The sequence below is a fragment of the Peromyscus californicus genome, unplaced genomic scaffold (genome assembly GCF_007827085.1).
Source record: "Peromyscus californicus insignis strain IS unplaced genomic scaffold, ASM782708v3 Scaffold_20__1_contigs__length_68692818, whole genome shotgun sequence".
NCBI lineage: Eukaryota > Metazoa > Chordata > Mammalia > Rodentia > Cricetidae > Peromyscus > Peromyscus californicus.
The window spans coordinates 67,392,856-67,413,696 of NW_026294503.1; the positions used below are offsets into that span (position 1 = coordinate 67,392,856).

At 41.0% G+C, this 20,841-nt stretch overlaps 1 protein-coding gene across 8 annotated transcripts in view; it reads right to left on the bottom strand.

Annotated features, from left to right (window-relative positions):
* Positions 1 to 20,841, bottom strand: part of Atf7 (activating transcription factor 7) — a 106,123-nt gene that overhangs the window by 30,400 nt on the left and 54,882 nt on the right. For 5 of the 8 annotated variants that reach the window (XM_052749103.1, XM_052749104.1, XM_052749107.1 and 2 more), the window contains exon 3: positions 3,811 to 3,907. The exons of the other annotated variants lie outside the window; for them this stretch is intronic. In XM_052749103.1, coding sequence (XP_052605063.1) covers positions 3,811 to 3,907 — 97 coding nt within the window. The remainder of the gene's footprint in view (positions 1 to 3,810; positions 3,908 to 20,841) is intronic. 8 annotated transcript variants of the gene reach the window in all.

Below are 20,841 nucleotides of genomic sequence, written 5' to 3' on the forward strand. Positions count from 1 at the left end.
GCACAACTCACGTGGAACACAAGGGGCAACTCGAAGTAGAGTGCTGACAGAAGAAGAACTCTGACACTTCTGGTTTGAGTCACACAAACTTCTCTTATATCCTGCTGCCCAGGCTCATTTCTTGGCTTAATTTTAAAATCTCCCCTGGCTGGGCAGTGGTGGCACACACCTTTAATCCCAGCACTTGGGAAGCAGAGACAGGTGAATCTCTGTGAGTTTGAGGCTAGCTTGGTCTACATAGTGAGTTCCAGGACAGCCAAAGCTACACAGAGAAACCCTGTCTTGAAAAACAAAACAAACAAACAAACAAAAAAAGAAATCTCCTGTGCACTAAACCTAATTCTTCATCTTCCAGGTGGCTTCTAACCTTCAACTGCTTCTGGTTCCTAAACAATCTAAAAATATATAAATAAACCTAGTCTGTTCTGATGATTCTTAAGTGTTTACTGACCACTTATGTATGTTTTAGTGTTATATCCATAAACTTGGATGCATATTTGGAGGAGATAAGGGTATAGACCAAACATAAGACATGGATCTTTCTATAGAGAATTAAGAGAATGCTTCTTAGTTAAGGAAACAAAACTAATATATGTAGCTAGCACTACACTATTTGAGATGCAGAATGAAATTATTATAAAAACAAATACACATTAACTACTAGGGTTGTTAGGAAAGATTTCAAGCAAGATTTGAGATAAGCCTTGGAAATGGTTTTGGAACTATAGAGGGAAGAGAAATTTTAAGAGCGAAGAGGAATAATGCTGGTGAGGGCATAGAGAAAGTCAAGAAATGGTCATGACACATGATTAGGAGAAAACAATATGTTCAGGTGTAAAGATCATATATATATTTTTTTTTTTCGAGACAGGGTTTCTCTATGTAACTCTGGAGCCTGTCCTGGAACTTGCTCTGTAGACCAGGCTGACCTCAAATTAACAGAGATCTGCTTGCCCCTGACTCCTTAGTGCTGGGATTAAAGGCATGTGCCATCATCATCATCTGGCTCAAGACTGTCTTTTTATGCATATAACTTGCATATGAAACTGGGTAAGTACACCAGGTGGTGGTGGCGCACGCCTTTGATCCCAGCACTCGGGAGGCAGAGCCAGGCAGATCTCTACGAGTTTGAGGCCAGTCTGGGCTACAGAGTGAGTTCCAGGAAAGGCTCCAAAGCTACACAGAGAAACCCTGTCTCTGAAAAAAAAAAAAAAATTGGGTAAGTTCCATGGGGCTAGGTTATAGAAATACTGGAAAGCCAGGTAGGTATAAGTTAACCTTAAAGAGAAAGAGAAAGCATAATGATAGATTGTGACCATAAGAACAGAATGTAAAGATTAGCTTTTTAAAAGCTTGCCAGATGGAGAAGAATGAGACCATTAAGGCCAGTGAAGCAACATCAAAGGAATACAAGCATAATGGGATTGGTGTTAGGAAGAAGAGGACTACTATGGTTTGTATGCCGCCCAAATATCCATGCGTAAACTGCTGGGTCTCAAGTCCTTGGTGGTATGGGACCTGTAAGAGATAGAATCCAATGGGAAACTTTAGGTCATTAGGAGCATTCCCTTGAAGGGAACTGTGGGCTTCTGTTCTCTTTTGTCTCTTTGATGACCTAGCCGAAAGAACAGCTTTTTCTTTCACATACTCAACAATGTAATGTGCCAACTGACCACGGACAGAAGCCTCCAAAACTGAGCCAAAGTAATCTCCCATCTCTCTGTCTCTCATTTTCTTTTTCTCTCTCCTTTTTGATATAGCCCAGGCTAGCCTTTAACTTGCTATGTAGCTGAGTATGGTCTTCAACTTCAGCTTTTCTTGCTTCTACTTCCCAAGTGCTTAAGATTGCAGGCACAGCCGGGCGGTGGTGGCGCACGCCTTTAATCCCAGCACTCGGGAGGCAGAGTCAGGCGGATCTCTGTGAGTTCGAGGCCAGCCTGGGCTACCAAGTGAGTTCCAGGAAAGGCGCAAAGCTACACAGAGAAACCCTGTCTCGAAAAACAAAAAAACAAAAAAACAAAAAAAACAAAAAAAAAAAAGATTGCAGGCATATACCACCACACCCTGCTCAAACTTTTTTTACTTACAAGATGATTTTTCTCAAGTTTTGCTCAGTGATAGGATGCTGGCTGATAAATGGAAGGACTAGAACAGAGAAGACTGAGAGAAAAAAATAAAACAACTCAGCACTGAGAACACTGGTACCAGTGAGTACCAGAGAAGGGGCTGCTTTAGGAGACATGCTCAGTCACTGCAATGAAGATATGAGTTACAGCCAACTCATGGTGTCTAATAAGGAGTTGGAATATATACGGCATACCTATACTGTGTCTTAACAGGAGATACAATCACCTGCCTACACAGGAAAGTTGAAGTCCCATGCATTGGTTTGAGCACCCCAGAACTGAATGCAAAGAGTAGAAAACATTTTCTCTGTCAAATACAGTGGCTTACACTGATAATCCCAGCTTCCAGGAAGTAAATGAAAGACAATTTCAAATTCCAGTTGAGCCTGGGCTACACAGTGAGATCCAGTTTCAAAAAGGGGTGGATGGCTAGGTGACTCAGTAGTTAAGAGTGCATACTGTTCTTCAAAAAGACCCCAGTTTGGTTCCCTATACCCACAGCAGACAGCTCACAAACAACTGTAACTCCAGCTCCAGGGGATCTGATTCCCTCTCTAGCTTCCACAGGTACCTACTCACATTCACTCCCCTTCCTCATAATATAAAATAAATACAGCAGGGTGTGGTGGCGCACGCCTTTAACCCCAGCACTCAGGAGGCAGAGGCAAGTGGTTCTCTATGAGTTCCAGGCCAACTTCATCTGCATACTGAATTCCAGGCTAGCCAAAGCTATATAGTGAGACTCTGCCTTTTAAAAAATCATTGATATTGTTCCTGCTCATATCCTTTTCCCAGGGATTACAAATCACAAATCTATAAGCTCCTAGGAAAGTAACTAGCCCATATAGCAGATGAGTAGCTATTCAATATGTGCTGAATTAATAAGGAGCTGGAGATGTAAAAGGGCAAGTCTTTGTCTAAGGTAACATTTTTGCGAGTAGTAAGTATTAAAATAATTTAACTAGTTTATTAACTGATGTAATAACCATCAACTAAATACACTACTGATTAAATATTAAGCTAAATCTGTTTGGCACAGGTTAAATTAGAAGCTCCTACAGCAGCAAGAAAAAGAGCCGACTGCACTTTGCACACTAGCTGCAAACCATACAAAAGAACTACTACAGCGCTAAGAATGCCCCTGAGTATGGTGCAAACAATATCTGCAACTGGAAAGAGGTTCCAGGTCATCCAAACTGGTTTAGGAAAGTCCCAGTGACTAAATGTCTTATTTGGGTTTTGGAAATATGCCCTCAATGGTGTCTGAGTTCACAAGGGAAGTTGATTTCTGAACTGATAATCTGCCTGCGAGAGGAAAACTGATATCCAGTGGAAGAGAAGCCGCCAGGCTAAAGCAGCTTTTTTGCCTTCTTTTGTTCACCTCTTCCACTGTGCGTAAGAAGATATGTCAATGGTGTCTTTTGTCTGTAGCTCTTCCAAACTCTTCATAAATAGAAGGCAAGGGGAGAATAGACTGAAAAGAAGTGAAGACAAAAATCTCAAAACACCTATCCTCGAAAATCACAGAACACAAGCATACTATTAAAAATAGGATGAAGGTGTAGTAGGAACCAGGGATCTGTTAGTGAGAAAGGGAGTGCGGCCCCCAGGACGTCTGGGCCCTGGAATTCATCTCAACTGTTGGGTGACAGCAAAGCATGTGACTTTCGAGGGCAGCAAATACCTGCAATAATGACTGAGTCAGTCCGGGCTGGGCCAAATTTCAGGGTCATCTCATGCTTGTGTTTATGAACTGCCAGGTGGTCCTCGTTTGTAAATCTCTGAAATGAAACAGAAATGGAGATGTGAAAAAAGGAAGGGGGAAAAACAACAATAACAAAACAAACCAACCCCTCCTCCATTCAGTGCTCTCTCAAAAGGGCCTACCAGCCGGGCGGTGGTGGCGCACGCCTTTAATCCCAGCACTCGGGAGGCAGAGCCAGGCGGATCTCTGTGAGTTCGAGGCCAGCCTGGTCTCCAAAGCGAGTTCCAGGAAAGGCCCAAAGCTACACAGAGAAACCCTGTCTCGAAAAACCAAAAAAAAAAAAAAAAAAAAAAAAGGGCCTACCAAACAGAAACATGTTACAATGACACTGGTCCCTGGAAAGAGCGAATGGAAAAAGAATACAAAGAGGAAAGATGATGGAAATGATAGAAGAGATGAAAAATAATGGCACTGAAGGCAGGGAGGAGCAGAGAGAGATCACAGCATCAACTGCTTTCTCTCCTCAGGCACAAACAAGGAGGGTGGGCAGACTGTTGCGGAGGTGCAGTCTAAGTATGGAAACATTAAGGTAAACTTGTGAACAAGGGCAAAAATGTTAATAATAACAATAAAGAGAGAAGAAGAGAAAGACTGGGAACTTGGTGGTCATCACAAAAACAGGAAATTTCAGAACGAAGCTCTCTGTGGTGGAGCTGAATTGTAGTATTTTACGAGGGGAGTAACAGGGAGATAAATTATGCAGGATTAGGAGAACCATTTAACTTCCTGGCCCCCACAGTGCTGCAGCAGGCGCCTTTGTGGCTATTTGGCTCACAGTTTTAATGAGCCAGGACGGAACTGGAGATGACAGAGGCCCAATGGCCAGCAATAATGGCACACACCAGCCCCATTGGCCAAATGCTGTCTTCCTTCATCAGGCAGTCTGCCTGGGCTCCAGAAGCCATAAAGGGGCCAGTACAATGCTGCTGGCTGTATAATGACAAAATAAAAGTGCAAGCAAAGAAGAAAAAAAATTAAGGGTAGAGAGGAGCCTGTAGGCAGGATGAAAGAGAAGGAGACATTACACTGATTTTTGTGTAGAGGTTTCAGTGACAGAACAATGAAGAGGTAAGGCAAAGTCTACCCCTGTTTATGACTAAGGCAAGGTTATTGGACAATAATTTGTGTTGCTACTCTTTTAAAGGAGGAGGTAAAGGGAACAGATGAACAGCAGTAATTCAAAGTCCCTTTGAGGCCACTGGCTCTGTTCTTTCATTAGAACATCCATGCCACAGAAACCGCCTGGACGCTGCAGGTTTCCGCAGCCCCTTAACAGAAAGGCTCTGAAAGATGGTTCTAGTTGTCTTGTTTCTAAAAATAGTGACTGCTTAGTCTCTTGTTTTTACTTTTTTCATTAGACATATAACTTAACACTATATAGCACACCTATAGCCCTTTTCCCACGGCCCTTTACAAACAGAAAGGAGCTGGTCCCATCCTAGCTCCCATGTGGTCAGGTGACAACATCAAACTGGTCTTGGCTTCCTCATTTTACCCAAATTTTAAAATTTTATTTTGTGTGTGTGTGTGTGTGTGTGTGTGTGTGTGTGTGTGTGTACACACACACACACACACACACACACACATATATATTGCATACAAGTCTGTATATCATGCATATGCCTGGTGCCCACAGAGGTCAGAAGAGGGTGAAGGGACTTTGAATTACTGCTGTTCATCTGTTCCCTTTACCTCCTCCTTTAAAAGAGTAGCAACATAAATTATTGTCAGATCTTCTGGAACAGGAGTTAACAGACAGTTGTGAACTGCCATGGGAGTGCTGAGAATTGAATTGGGGTCCTCTGGAAAAACAGCCAGTGCTCTTAACCTCTGAGCCTGCCCCTTTACCCAATTTATACCTAAATCCAGCATTAACAACTAAGATCCTTTTCCAGGTAAAGCATATCAGCCTAAGGAGCATGGTTCAAGTAAAAGAGATCTAGGACAAAATGGACATAGAAAGTTCCCTAGAGAAGCTCTGTGACCAGCCTTTTCATTATAGATTTGCCCCTAGGGGATAGGGGAGGAGAGAAATAGTTTGTTAACTGGGTTAGAAAAGTCACTGTAAGGATTTGGGCCTGCCACGTATTTGAAAAAGGAAATCAGTCTAATTTAGTTGGCAATAGAGAAAACAGCATTCTTTTATGGTGGGTATGAAGGATAACATTAAATAGGCTTGTAGGTACTAGTAATGTTATACTATAGTAATCATTTAAAAAGTATTTTTATAAGCTGGGTGTGGTAGTGCAGGCCTTTGATCAAAACACTCAGGAGGTAATAAAGGCATACATATCTCTGTGAGATGGAGGCCAGTCTGGTCTACATGCAAGTTCCAGGCTAGTCAGGGATACATAGTGAGACCCTGAATAAAAAAGTATTTTTAGAGGCACTTAAGGAAATTTCATGTATGCTGCTTGAAAAAATTGCACAATGTTCTAGAACCTGGAGGAGTAACTTTTAACCAAGAAGACCTCTTCCATTAGAAATCCTCCTCCTCTCCACTCCAAAGAAGTTGAAACATTTTAAATTTCTTTCAGATTTTGTTTTTGGTTAAGAATTTTCAGTTCTCTCCCTTATTCTCCCCTGCTTCTCCTACCCCTTTGTGTGTGTGTGTGTGTGTGTGTGTGTGTGTGTGTGTGTGTGTATGTGTTGGATTGGAGGTGAAACTCAGAGCCTTATGTAAGCTAGGAAAAGCACTTTACAGTGCTATACAGCCCTCTATGTATTTTATTCTATGGATTTAAAAACATTACTCTAAGCTCAGTGTGGTGGTGTTCGAGTTTAGTAGCAGCACTTCAGAGGCAAAGGCAGATGGATTGCCAAGTTCAAGGCCAGCCAGGTCTACATAGTGAGATGCCATCTTGAAAAAAGCAGAAGCAAACAAACAAAACATTCTTCTGTGTATAGTTTGGATATGAAGTATCCCCCAGCAGGCTCATGAATGCAGTAAAGGGAGAGGCTCTGGCTTAATCAGTGAATTAATCCACTGACAGATTCATAATTTGATGGCATTTTCTGAGAAGTGGCTGAAACGTCCAGCAGTAAGACATCACTGGAGAAAGGAGGTATGTTACTGGACTCTTTACCGTGTCACACACCTCTCCATCTTTCTGTCTCCCAGCCACGGTTGAGGTGAGCAGCTCTACTCTACGGTGCCCTGCACTATGTGTTCTTGGCCATGATTCTCTGCCTCACTACAGACCCACAGTGATGAGATCAGCTGACCAAGGACTGGAAACTCCGACACTGCAAGCCAAAACAGATCCCACTGCTCTGATGAAAACACTTAACTTACGTACTCTGAGAGACAGTTTGTAGTCTTCACCAAACTACTGAAAGATATTTAAAAAAAAAAAGCGAAACCCTGAGACATAACAAAATATAGTACACTTCAGGAAAAGGAATCTATGGGGTTAATTTTAAGAAGCAGAACTAGCTTGATGTTGACTCTGATTACCTACCTTCTTTTTTTTTTTTTTTTTTAAGACAGGGTTTCACCGTGCAGTTTTGGTGCCTGTCCTGGATCTCGCTCTGTAAACCAGGCTGGCCTCGAACTTACAGAGATTCACCTGGCTCTGCTTCCCAGTGCTGGGACTACAGGCATGCACCACCACCACCCGGCTGATTAACCTACCTTCTGCTGTTTCTGATACAGTTCTTGTCAATTATGGTAAAAGAAAGAGCAGCAGCTGACTGAAGCTTCTTGAAAGTGAGTGTCAATCTGGCTATTGTTTTATTTTATTTATTTATTTATTTTTTGAGACAGGTTCTTACTGTGTACTTTTGGCTGCTCTGGAACTTGTGATGAGACCAGCTGGCCTCCATCTCATGGAGATTTGCTCACCTTTGCCTCCCCAGTGCTGGGATTAAAGGCGTGGGCCACCGCTGCCTGGCCTGGATATTGTTTTAAATATTCTTTAACTGAGCACAGTGGTACATGCCTTTAATCCCAGCACCTGGGAATCAAAGGAGGACAGATCTCTGAAGCCAGCCTGGTTTATTTATCGAGTTCCAGGCCAGCTAGGGCTGCACAGTGAGACCCTGTCTCCACCATCATCGTTCTTTTATTTTCTCTTACTTCTAATTACTTAATTTTTATGAATATGGGTATTTCGCCTCCATGTATGTCTGTGCATCATATGTATGGGTGATGCCTGCAGAGGCCAGAAAATGGCATTATGTGCCCTGGGACTGAAATTACAGATGGTTGTAAATTGCCATCTGAGTTCTGGGAACTGAACCTGAATCCTTTGCAAGAGCAGCCACTGCTCTTAACCACTGAGCCATCTCTCCAGGCCCTCTCACTTTCCCAAAAAGTTTAAATGTTTCTATTTTATGTGTGTAAGCAATTGGCTGTGTGTGTGTGTGTGTGTGTGTGTGTGTGTGTGTGTGTGTGTGTGTGTGTGTGTGTGTGTGAGACCTGTGTCTCTGGTGCTCCTGGGGGTCAGAAGAAGGCTTCTCTGAAACTGGAGTTACAGATGGCTGTGAACTGCCACATGGGGGGTGGGAATGGAAATCCTCTGCAAGAGCAGCCAGTGTTCTTAACCACTGAAACTTCTTTCTAGCTCTATTTCCTTTCATTTATTACAAGTTAATACTTTAACAATTCTTTAGACCACAGGCTAGAGGATATAGCTTGTGGTAGAGTATTTGCCTAGAATGCATGAATCCTTGGGTTTTCTCCACCAATGAAAAAAATTCTAGGTCAGTTTGTCAACCAAAGTCCACTCCTGTCCCAGGGATTGAATTCTGAACTTCATACTTAGGAAACAATCTTTCTGAAAGCAATTTCTCAAATAGAATAGTAAAAACTATTGAGTGATTAAAAAAAATTGAGATTAATGAAAATGCTGATTATTCCACTGAATTTAAAACGAGTTGACAGGTTCCCCAAAAGATTTTCTTTTAAAATTATTTAAAAATCTACTCCCTATTCCTATTGTTAATACTCTTAGTAGTCTTCCTTTGTTCCTTTGATTAAGGTTTCAGTAAATAGCTACTCAGGAAACACTCTGACTATAGGATAATTATTTTCAATAAATGTACTATAAGTATCTCCTAGGCAGTAGAGAGCTGATATTGTTCAAAATGGGGTCTGAAGAATTTGAATCATGCTGGATTAGAAAGGCAATTTATTTGCTTAGTATATGATTTGTGTGAAAGTATAGACTTAAGTCTTACCTGCTTAAGTAATGAATGAGAGTAGTTTCTGGGCAAAAACAAGAAGGGTATTATATGCTAATTTGCACCCCATCCAGAGACCAAGATCCTTTAGATCTGATATGTACTATGCAATATAATACATGGTTACTGAACACTTGCAATGTGACTTAATTTCTGATTTTTTTTTTTTTTTTTTTAAGAAAATGTCTCATTGTGTAGCACAGGCTGGCTTCAAATTCCCAAGCCCTCTGCCTCAGAATCCTGAGTGCTGGGACCACAGGTGTATGCCAGCACACCTGGCTTTGCAATGTTGCTGATCTGAATTAAATGTACTGTTATTCAATATATAATGCCACAGTATTGTGATTTTTTTTTTTTTTTTTTTTTTTTGAGACAGGGTTTCTCTGTGTAGCTTTGGCGTCTTTCCTGGAACTCACTCTGTAGCCCATAATTTTTATACTGGTTACATGGGTGCTGGGAACTCAACTCAGGTCCTTTGCAAGAGCAGTATGTACCCTTAACACTGAGCCACCTCTATAGCCCCTTAATTACATGTTGAAATTATACTCTTTTAAATTTTTTAAGACTATATTTATTCTTATTTTATGTGTATAGTTATTTTGCCTGCATATATGTATGTCTGTGTATCATATACATGCAGTGAGTGCCCTTGGAGGCCAGAAGACATTGGATCCTCTAGAATGGGAGTTAAAGATGGTTGTAACTGGTTATGAGCTGCCATGGGGGTACTAGGAATTCAACCCTGGTCCTCTAGAAGAACAGCCAGTGGTCTTAATATGGAGCCTTCTCTCCAGTCCCTGAAATGATACTCTTTTGTATATAATGGGTTAAAAACTACATTAAAATTAATTTTACTTGCATTTCTTTCTTTTTAAAACAATATACATATATATTTATTTTTATTATTTTTAACTACATATATGTGTGTATGCCTGTGTGTGGGTATGTGTATGTGAGTACAGGTGTCTGAGGAAGCCAGAAGCTGGAGTTACACGTGGTTGGGATCTGGCTGAAGTGGATCTTGGGAACCAAACTAGGGACCTCTACAAGAGCAGCATGTGCTCTTCACTGCTGAGTCACCATCAGTTCACTGTACTTTCTGACAGTTCTGCTTTAGATAATATGCCCAAAGACACCATGACAAGACGGCATACTCCTGTAGTCCCAGCTAGCAGGGAGGCTGTAGTAGGAGGACTGTGTGGTGATATACTATGCACCCCAATAAGACTTATCTGGGGATCAGAGGACAGAGCCAGCCACTAGATTAGACAGAGGCCAGACAGTGATGGCACACACCCTTAATCCTATCCATCTGCATCTCTGTGAGTTCAAGGCCACAGAGCCAGGTATGGTGGCACACACCTTTAATCCCAACACATGAGATCTCATGCCTTTGCTTGGGAAGCACACACACCTTTAAGCCCAGGAAGTAAGATGCAAGGGCAGAGAAAGGTATATAAAGGCGTGAGGAGACAGGAACTAAGCAGCAGTTCAACTGAGACACTCAGGGTGAGGACTCAGAGGCTTTTAGTCTAAGGATTCGTAGAAACAGGATCGGCTGAGGAGTTGGAGAGGTGATGTTGGCTGTGGCTTGTTCTGCTTCTCTGATCTTTCTGCTTTCACCACAATATCCAGCTCCGTGTTTTTGTTTTTTGTTTTTTTGTTTTTTTTAATTAATAAGACCATTTAGCAATTTGTGTTACATGACTGCATGCGACCAGGATTTGATGCTAGTCCAGGCAGCACAGTGAAAACCCTTGTACACACTAGACCTTGGGTTCAAACCCCAGCACTGCAAAAACCAACCAACCAACCATAGGAATTCTAATTACATGCCAATCTTCACTCTTTTCTTTTAAAGCCTTTTTCTCTAAATGTAGCTTATATATTACAATGCTTCTCTATCAGCAACAACTGATTATGCTTCCTAGAAAAAAAAAGTAATGTTTGGAGACATATTTGCTTGTCACAACTTACAGGATGCAATTAGCTCTAAAGGATAGAGGTCTGGGATGTTGACATATACTGTATACTGTATACTGCACAAGACAGCATCCCAAAGAATTATCTAGCTTCAGATGTCTTGTGTCTCTGTTGAAAAATTCGAGGGCTAACCAGGCTGTGGCGGTGCATGCCTTTGATCCCAGCACTCAGGAGGCAAAGGCAGGGAGATCTCTGTGAGTTCCAGGCCAGCCTGGTCTACAGAGAGAGTTCTCCAGAATAGCCAGAGCTACACAGAGAAACCTTGTCTTGAAAACAAAACAAAATAAAAACAAAAAGAAAGGAAGGAAGAGAGAAAGGAAGAAATGAAGAAAAGAAAAGGAAGGAAGAAAGAAAGCAAGAAAGCAAGAGAGAAATGTTTGTGGTACAAAGACATACATGAGGCAAAACACTCATAAACACAAAATAATAAATTAAAAAAAATTCTACTCCAAAGTAATAAAGAAAGAGAGGAAGAAGAAAAAAAGGCTATTTTTTAGTTTGTCTTAACAAACTGCCAATATATATTTTTGGATATGAAACTTAGAAGAAAAAAAGTATATGCAAAAACCTCCCAAATTAATTTTGTAATCTTTAAACACTTAGGGTAGAGAAACTGGGAAGATGGATATAGAAGGGATAGTAATTAGGAAAACAGATTAAATGGGATTCTCATTCATGGCCTTGTTAGTAACAGAGATAACACAAAGTCAAAACAGTTTTGGCTGCTTTTGATTTTTTTCCCTCTCTAATGGATTTTTTTTTTTTTTTTTTTTTGGTTTTTCGAGACAGGGTTTCTCTGTGTAGCTTTGCGCCTTTCCTGGAACTCGCTTTGGAGATCAGGCTGGTCTCTAATGGATTTTAAAAAATAAAAAGCAAAAGAGAAGTTTTTTTTCTTAGTTTAAGAAATATTAGGGATGAAGAGATGGCCAGTTTTTAAGGATACTTGTTGCTCTTGTAGAGGACCCAGTTTTAGTTCCTAGTATCCACATATTGGATCCTATCCATCCCTAATTTCTCTTCTTAACTCTGCAGGCACATACATGTCAGCAAAACATTCATGCACATAAAATAAAATGTATAAATCTTAATTTTAAACAAAACTATTGTTAAAAAGTAATAGGCAGCTGGGCAGTGGTGGTGCACGCCTTTAATCCAGCGCTTGGGAGGCAGAGGCAGAGGCAGGTGGATCACAGTGAGTTCAAGGGCAGCCTGGTCTCCAAAGCAAGTTCTAAGACAGTCAGGGCTGTTACACAGAGAAACCTGAGTCTTGAAAAAAAAAATAGTAATAGGCATAAAATACAAAGTCAAGACACACTGTCATGAGGCCAATCTTAAAACTGATAGTAGACACAGAATAGACAAGGAAAACTGTTTCTTCCCTTTTTTGTCTTTCTCTTTTCTTCTTTTGAAACAAGGACTATGTAGTTCAGGCTGGCTTTGAACTCGTGATTTTTTTGTCTTAGCATTCTGAATCCTGGAACTGCAGGTGTGTGCTGCCACTATACCTGGTTGTTTCTTTTTTCTTCCCCCCAGCACCCTCCCATCTTTTTGAGACAGTGTCTTATTCTTTAGATCAGACTGGTCTTGAACTATGTAGCCAAGGCTGGCCTTGAACTAGTAGCAATCATCCTCCTTAGCTTCCAAAGTGCTGGGACTACAAGCTTACACCACCTAAACAGCTTTGGCTGGTTTCTGCTTGTTTGTTTTGAGACAGGGTCTCTCTACATAGCCCTGGCTGACCTGGAACTTGCTCTATATATCAGGCTGGACTTGAACCTATAGAGATTTGCCTGCCTCTGTCTCCCAAGTGTTGGGATTAAGGGTTAATTAATGCCAGTCCAGCTCTGACTGTTGTTCTTTTCTTGGGAAAAAAAAAAAAAAGCGTGTGTGTGTGTGTGTGTGTGTGTGTGTGTGTGTGTGTGTGTGTGTGTGTTCAGAAGAAAGCACTGGATTTCTTGAAGCTGGTGATTATAGATTATAGGAACTTAACTCTGGTCTTCTATGAGAAGAGCTAACTGCTGAGCCATTTTTCCAGTCCTGTCATGTTTTATTTCTTATTTTATTTATCTATTTATTTGTGTGTATGCAGGTGCACTCACTCACTTCTTTGTGGAAGTCAGAGGCTAACTTCAGGTATCTTTCTCTATTACTCTCCTCCTTCTTTTTGAGAAAAGAGCTCTCCATAAACCTGAAGCCCGCTGTTTCAAATAGAATGGCTGGACAGTGACATCCTGGGCTCCTCCTGTTCCTATCCCTCCAGCACTGGGTTTAAAGGCCTGTGCAACCACACCCTCCTTCTGTGTGAATACCTCAGGCTTGAGTAAAAGCACCTTTACCCACCAAGCCATCTCTTTACTCCTTGGATGTCCCTTAGGAACAGTTGTCAGGACGACAAAATGACTCCGTTGGTAAAAGTGCTTGCCATTAACCCTGACAGTCTGAGTTTGATCCCCAGATCCACATAGTAGAAGCAGGTAACTGACTCCTGAAAGTTGTCCTCTGACCTCCATGCACACACCCCCAAATAAATAAAATATAATTAATAATTTTCCATGGCACATTTTTGGTTAAAAACCTTGTGCATTTCTAGTAAGATTCCTAGTCCCCTATCTTGTAACAGGAGAATCTGAACTCTCTCTCTTAGGAAACTCAGTGAATGAAGCAGAGTGTGAAATGGCCTGAAGAACAAAGATGGTGGGAACTGTAAGGGATAATTTCAATGAATAGTCTTAAGATTTTTGTCTTGTTTGTAGCCCTGGATGGAATTTGCCATGCAGACTAGAACAGCTTTGAACTTGCAGTGATCCTCCTGCTTGTGTCTCCTGAGGGCTATGATTACATGTCTGCATCAACAAGCCAGGCTTAAGTGTACTATATAGAAAAAGCACAAGTCTTTTTTTTTTGGAACTCACTCTGTAGACCAGGCTGGCCTTGAACTCAGAGATCTACCTGCCTCTGCCTCCCAAGTGCTGGGATTAAATTCGTGCACCATCATTGCCCAGCACAAGTCTTTTTTGTTGGGAACAAATGAAGTCCTGAGTGAATGTGTATTATTGACATGAACACAACCATGCCAAGGACCCCAAGGCTCAGACTCATGGAAATGGCAAAACCTCTTCTGGGTCAGGCTCAGAGGAATAGCAAAGCACCATTCCCTGGTCCTAGTACAAATGCTGACATGTTTGCAGAAAGTACCAATCATAGCCTTCTTGGGGCAGATGACTACAACCTGAGACGATCTCCTTCAGGGAACTGTGGAGACTGGCTGACCCACAGCCCCCTCCTTAGTGTTGTACATGATGAACATGCTGCTGCGTCTCCTCAGAGGACACAGCCAGCTCTTCTATACGTGTGTCTGCTGTCTCTTCAATCTCAGAGTTGTGCAGGTCATGTAGTTTTTAAAATTATTATTATTTATTATATTGTGAGGGAGGGTGACGTGTGCACCACAGAGTGTGTATGAGGGTCAACTTTGTGAAGTTGGTTTCTCTCTTTCCATCAATTCTTGGAACCAAATTCAGGTTGCCAGGCTTTTGTAGTAAGGGCCTTTCCCCACTGAGCCATCTCTCAGGTTTGAAAAGGCATACACTGAGACAAGTGGTGTCTCAATGAAATTGTATATAAATAAACGCCTGTGTAAACACTACTCAGATCGAGATATAAAAACTTCCTTATGCTCTTCTTTACTTATGGGAAGTCACGAGAGTCTTAAAGGATCTCAAGAATTTATTAAGGTATAAAATGGTGATAATATACTGATACAGAATAAGGAAGATGCCATTGCTCATCCTGCTGGTCTGGCTGCTGCTCTCCTGTCCTTTTGCCCCAGGGGGGATGGGGATCAACTGCAAGTTGCTTCGTGACACTTGACCCGGTCCTGGCTACCCATGAGAGGGCATGACTCCTCTCTCTCCACTCTAAAGGGGTCACATATGCAGACAAAGCCACACCCTAGGGTTTGAACACCAAAGCCATTGGCTGAATGGAATGAATTCACACAACATCCTTACTTTTTTTTTCTTTTGAGACAGGGTCTCACTATGTAGCTCTGGCTGTCCTATAACTCTCTCTATGTAGACCAGGCTAGCCTCAAACTCACAGAGATCTCCTGTTTTTGCCTCCCCAGATTAAAGGGAGATTATGCTGGGATTAAAGGCATATATCATTATGCCTGGCTCCCTTACATTTTTAAGTGAAATAATTAAACAAGGTAGTGTACAGTACCTGTATGAAGCATATATTCAGTTAGTCCTCCCTTCCCTTTTCACATCTCAAGATATACATTATACTAAAAAAAAAAGTAACTTATTTGCAGAATAATTCTAAGTAAATTAGTGTTTAGCATCTGTTTCCTAATGCATTTTTTTTTAGTTTCCTCAAAGTATTTTTTAATAATTTATTTAATTTTGTTTTGTGTACATTGGTGTGAGGATGTCAGATCCTCTGGAACTGGAGTTACAGACAGTTGTGAGCTGCCATGTGGTTTCTGGGAATTAAACCTAGGTAGTCTGGAAGAGCAGCCAGTGCTCTTAACCACTTGAAGCATTTCTCCAGCCCCTCCTCAAAGTATTTTGAGTAGCATCCCTGAACAGAACTAAAACAAGGCTAACACAAGAGACATAGGCCAAACTAAAGCTAATTTTTTTGTTGTATGGCTGAGCCAGAGAAACGTATACTGGAATTAGGATTAAGAAGTCCCATGATAAATGATAAATCCTTGGTAAAGCACTTTGATTAATGAAATGCAATATTTGTGGATTTGCCAAATGGTCATATGTTTTCTTGTGTGTGTTCATGCTTGCTCTCTGTCTGTGTGACATGCTGAGAAGCACTCGCTCACATTGTGGTTGTGAGCCTAGCCTTTAGTGGCTGAGGTGAGCCTAGCCTTTAGTGGCTGAGCCGTCTCTCCAGCCCAAGAAGCACTTTCTTAATGAGCCTCATTCCTAGCCCTCATTTTACCTTTCTTTTTTTTTTTTTTTTTGGCTTATTTTTTAATTTTTAAGAACTCCTTCATCTAATCCATCTAACTAAAACTGGCAATCCTCTGACTCTTGAATAGATGGGGTTTGACACCAGGTCTACATTCTGCCTAATTTTGGAAAAGTAGACTGAAGGGAGAAGACAATCACAGCTCTTTAGTAATTAGGAAATGAGTCCTGAATACATAAACCATCAAGAAATAATGCAATGAATTGAGTTTACATTTGTAATGATCTGAAAAGCCACTTGTACTAAAATCTAACTACCTGGACAGAACAGCTCTGTTTTATTATTTTATTACAGTATCTGCACATGGGCTTATTTCGGTAAAAGAAAGTGGTAAGAAAAGCTTTGGAGACCCTGAGCAACTGGAGAACAAGTACTGAGCAAGCAGCAGAAAGCACACTACTCTCTTTTAGAGCATGATTTTGACAGGGCTTTTCACTCTTGCTGAAGTGCTTCATTTCCCAATGCACACTGACAGTGTGTGAAGTATGGAAAGGAAGAGACGGGAAGGGTCTGAACACACACACAGACACCTTGAAGCCAGAATGGCTTTCATTTTCACCTCAGTCACTCTGAGGTGCTGCTTTCTCCTTCAAGATGCTGCTATTTGCAAAGTGAGTCACACATCCTGCTCTGAATGCTTCATGGCTTTTGAATGAATCATTTCAAAGGACAGGACTGTTCAAAAAATAAATACAACCACAGCAGCAGCTGCTCACATGTGGCTTTGTAAGCAAGTAATTTATAGAGGAAAAATAAGGACAGGAAACTCCTTCCCAAAATACCCAAAGAGAAAATGGCATCAGAGACATGAAGGGGAAAAAAACCAGAGAGAATAACCCCACGAAACTGTACCTATGGCAAATTCGTTTGTCTGTGGGTGGAAGGTTACATGACAATAAGAAGGAAAAGCTAAGAGAACCTTTGCTTTGGTGACTGAGGGCAGGTTTTTTGTGGTTGTTATTGTTGGTTGGTTTTTTTTTTTTAAAGATAAGGTTTCTCTATGTACTAAGATTAAAGGTGTGTGCTACCATGCCCGGCTCTCCATTCTCCTTTTAATAACGTTATATTTTTCAGTAAGACCTAAGCTAAGCTATGTGCCCAATGAAAAGACTACTTACTGTCAAACAATGCTTTGCATAACTGGATTGCTTGGGGGTATGGCAGAGTGAGACAACAGGTTTGAGAAAAATATAATTGGTCTCTTGACCCCTTCTGAACCTTTCTTTCTTGTTTGCCGCTTCTGTAAAGGTTGAAAAGCTAGATACTCACTTTCCCAGTCTCCCACACAGAACTTCAGTGGGGGTGGGATGGAAGATAGTATTTCTGGGCAAGACTTTGTCTCCCTCATAAACAGGCAGTCCTGAGACCACACTTTCCCATTCTCTGACAGTGAAGCAATAAGCAAGAGTACTAACAAGTAAATGTTAGAAATTATTCATCAGAGAGGGGAAAGAATGGAAACTCTTGATACTTGCTTAGGTGCTCAAACTCCTATTTCTGGATTTATTGTGTTATAAATACTCACACAATTTTAAGCTATTGTTAAGTTCTTACAGGTAAAAATAATCCCTAACCAATACAAAGTAATTCTCAGGATGTACAGAGTCTTCTTCATTTTCTATTTAAAGAACTTGGAAATGAGATGTGCCAGGAAGTATATTATTTTACATCTTCATGAGTATCAACTTTATACTAATGGAAATTACATTTTCACATCTATATAACACACCGAAGACACCATCTCATCATCACTTATGACCCCAAGGTTCGTTGGAAACAATGGCTATAAACTGTTTAGACTTTGGGGAAGAACAAAACGGTGGGGGGGGGGGGGGAGAGAGAGAGAGAGAGAGAGAGAGAGAGAGAGAGAGAGAGAGAGAGAGAGAGAGAGAGACCTAATGATGTTGCTCTTAAAACTGAGGCTGTTACAGATCACTCTACACTAAAGATGGAGTTTTAAATTAGAACCCTTTTCTTATCCTTGGCCATTCCTCTCCCTTAATTTGGTTTTCTTCTCTTCTCTCTTCCTACTCCTAGAACTACGTAGCCTAGGCTGGCCTTGAACTTGAAATTCTTCCTGAGTCAGCCTCCCAAGGGCTAGGATTACAAGCATTAACTACAGCATCTGGCTGTGTCTTTTTCGTTCTTTATTAAGCTACCGAGCCTTCTTAGGAACTACACTTAAGAATTAATAAAGACAGATCCATATCTATTCTTTTTTTAAAAGAGATTTATTTATTTATTATCTATTCTTAGATGGTAGCAGTTATATGAAGAGATGAATTAGATGCTCAATCAACTTTAAAGGACCAGTTCCTAGCAGTGGAGAAATCCCTGAAGTAATTCAGTAGGGCCTGGTCCTGTGTCAGTTACATGGTTAATTGCATTCTGCACAGTTATGACAGACCTTTTAGTGTTCTACTTTCCAGATGCAGCCACTTAGTTGGGATACTATTAGAGTCCCCAAAAGGATAACTTTAGTTTTAACAAACCAAAAAAAACCCTTTTTTTGGAATCAAATTAGTCAGAGTACTATAAAAGTTCTTACTGACATTATTCAAACTATTTTCAATCTTATCTAATCCCAAATTTTTATTAGGATGTTATAAAGTCCACAGTTCTTGGAAGGTCCATCAAATACTTTACTTTTTGTCACATAGTGTGTGTTACAATCCCTGTACCTCACAAATGGACAGATAGGACAGAGATAAAGTGCTATTTTAACATTAGAGCTTGGAAAGTCTAGTACACCGTGCTTAGCCTAAGCTGATGAAAGCCGCACTATGGAGAAACAATACTGTAAGCACTTCTTCAAAATACAGGCGCTTGCAATATGCTCAGCAGAGAACAAAGTCAGTAGAAAGCCGATAATAACCAGAACTGCCTGATCTTTGAGTGTTCATACAACTAAACAAACAAACAAACAAATAAATAAGAAACTAGGAAAAGGAGAGAAAGATTATGGTGGTCTGAATGTGAATGCCCCCCACAGGCTCATATGTTTGAATATATGGCGCCACTGATGGAACTATTTGGGAAGGATTAGGAGGTGTAGCTTTGTTGGAGGAGGTGTATCACTGGGGCCCACACTAGTCCCATTCCATTTCTGTACTCTCTCTGCCTCCCGCTTATGAGGTCAAGGTGTGGGCACTCAGCTGTTTCTGCTGCCATGTCTTCATTCCACCATTAAGGATTAATCCTCTGAAACTACAAGTCCAATAAATGCTTTCTTTTATAAGCTGCCTTGATCATGGTGTTCTATCACAGTAATTGAAAAGTAACTAAGACAAAGATCCTATTCTCTACAGCCAGTCTTTAGATGGCTTTCTCAAGTTTACAAAGACCACCCCCAACTCCCTCTACACACAAAATCAGTCTCTCAGTTCCAAATGCAGCAATTTTTTTAATGTAACTTAATTGATTGAACTTGTACCTATCACATAAAGTTCTGAATTCAATCTCCAGCACCACATAAACAGGTGTGATGGGTGGTTTATTTCTGTAATCCTAGGACTCAGGAAGATGGAGGAAAAAGGGGCAGAAAATTGAAGGCCTACTAGCTATTAAGCAAGATGTGTCACTGGTTTAGCAGTGGTGTGACTACTACGGGAATAACCAGTCATTTCTGATTGGATTTGAGGTTTATTCTACAAAAGGGAATTTATGCTTGGTACTGTAAACCTGGACAAATCTGGGGAGTCTTAAGTCCTGAAGGGTAGCGTACTTCTTGTTTTGTTAAATGGACATAAGAGGAAATTGTTTTATAAATATTTATGTTTGTACCCTTAGATTAATGCTGCTCTCAACCTTTATCAGAGAAGCTTCTGTCTGTAGTATGCAGCAGTTAATGCAGACTCATAACTGGTCAATGTGCTAAGAATAAGTGACTGCTGGGTAGTCAGCCCTAAATGGGATATTTATAACACACACACACACACACACACACACACACACACACACCAAGACTCAGGGCACATCAAAGAAGACAGGGCAGAAAGGATGTAAGAGCCAGAGAAAGGGGAGGAGTACTGGAAATGTCTCCTGGATAGGACATATCCATTGTTCTCATGAACTCATAGCAGTTGTGGTTACCTGTACAAGTGTGAGTTCCTCAACATTCCAGCGTGGATGAGAGAGGAGCTCATGAGGCCCTAGCTGTGTGGTTCCTGCCAGGTAATGCCTGCTGAAGGAGGGGTCATTTTGCTTCAGCGGCCACTGGGAAATTGGCCATGCTCAAGTAAATAACTTCACACACATGCAAGCACCCTAATTAGACTCAGTGGGTTATTCAAAAGCAAACATGGAAGTAGGGGGGCACTTGCTGAGAAGAAGGGGTTCAGAGGGAGTAGGAAGTAAAAGAAATAGGACGTGTATAAATATAAAATGTATTATGTATAAAATGTATGACACTGTCAAATTTTAAAATTTAAAAATTTTTTATTTTTATGTATGTCTGTGCACCATTTGTATTTCCTGCCAGTGGAGGCCACTGGAGTCACAAATGGTTGTGAGCCACCATATGGGTGCTAAGCACTGGACTAGGGTCCTAGAAGAGCAGCCAGTGCTCTTACTTCTGAGCCATCAGTCCAGTCCAAAGAATTAAAAAAAAAAAAAAAAAAGCTAAAGTTCATCATCAGACACTTAGGGAGTCTGAGGCCAAGTAAGCTACAAGAGACTCTGTCAGACAGACAGACAGACAGATAACTCAGAGTTTAAGTGCCCAGAGATTCGGTAACCACAGAAGAGGTTGCAGGCCTAGTTTTTGTTTGTTTGTTTGTCTATAAAGCTAAAGAA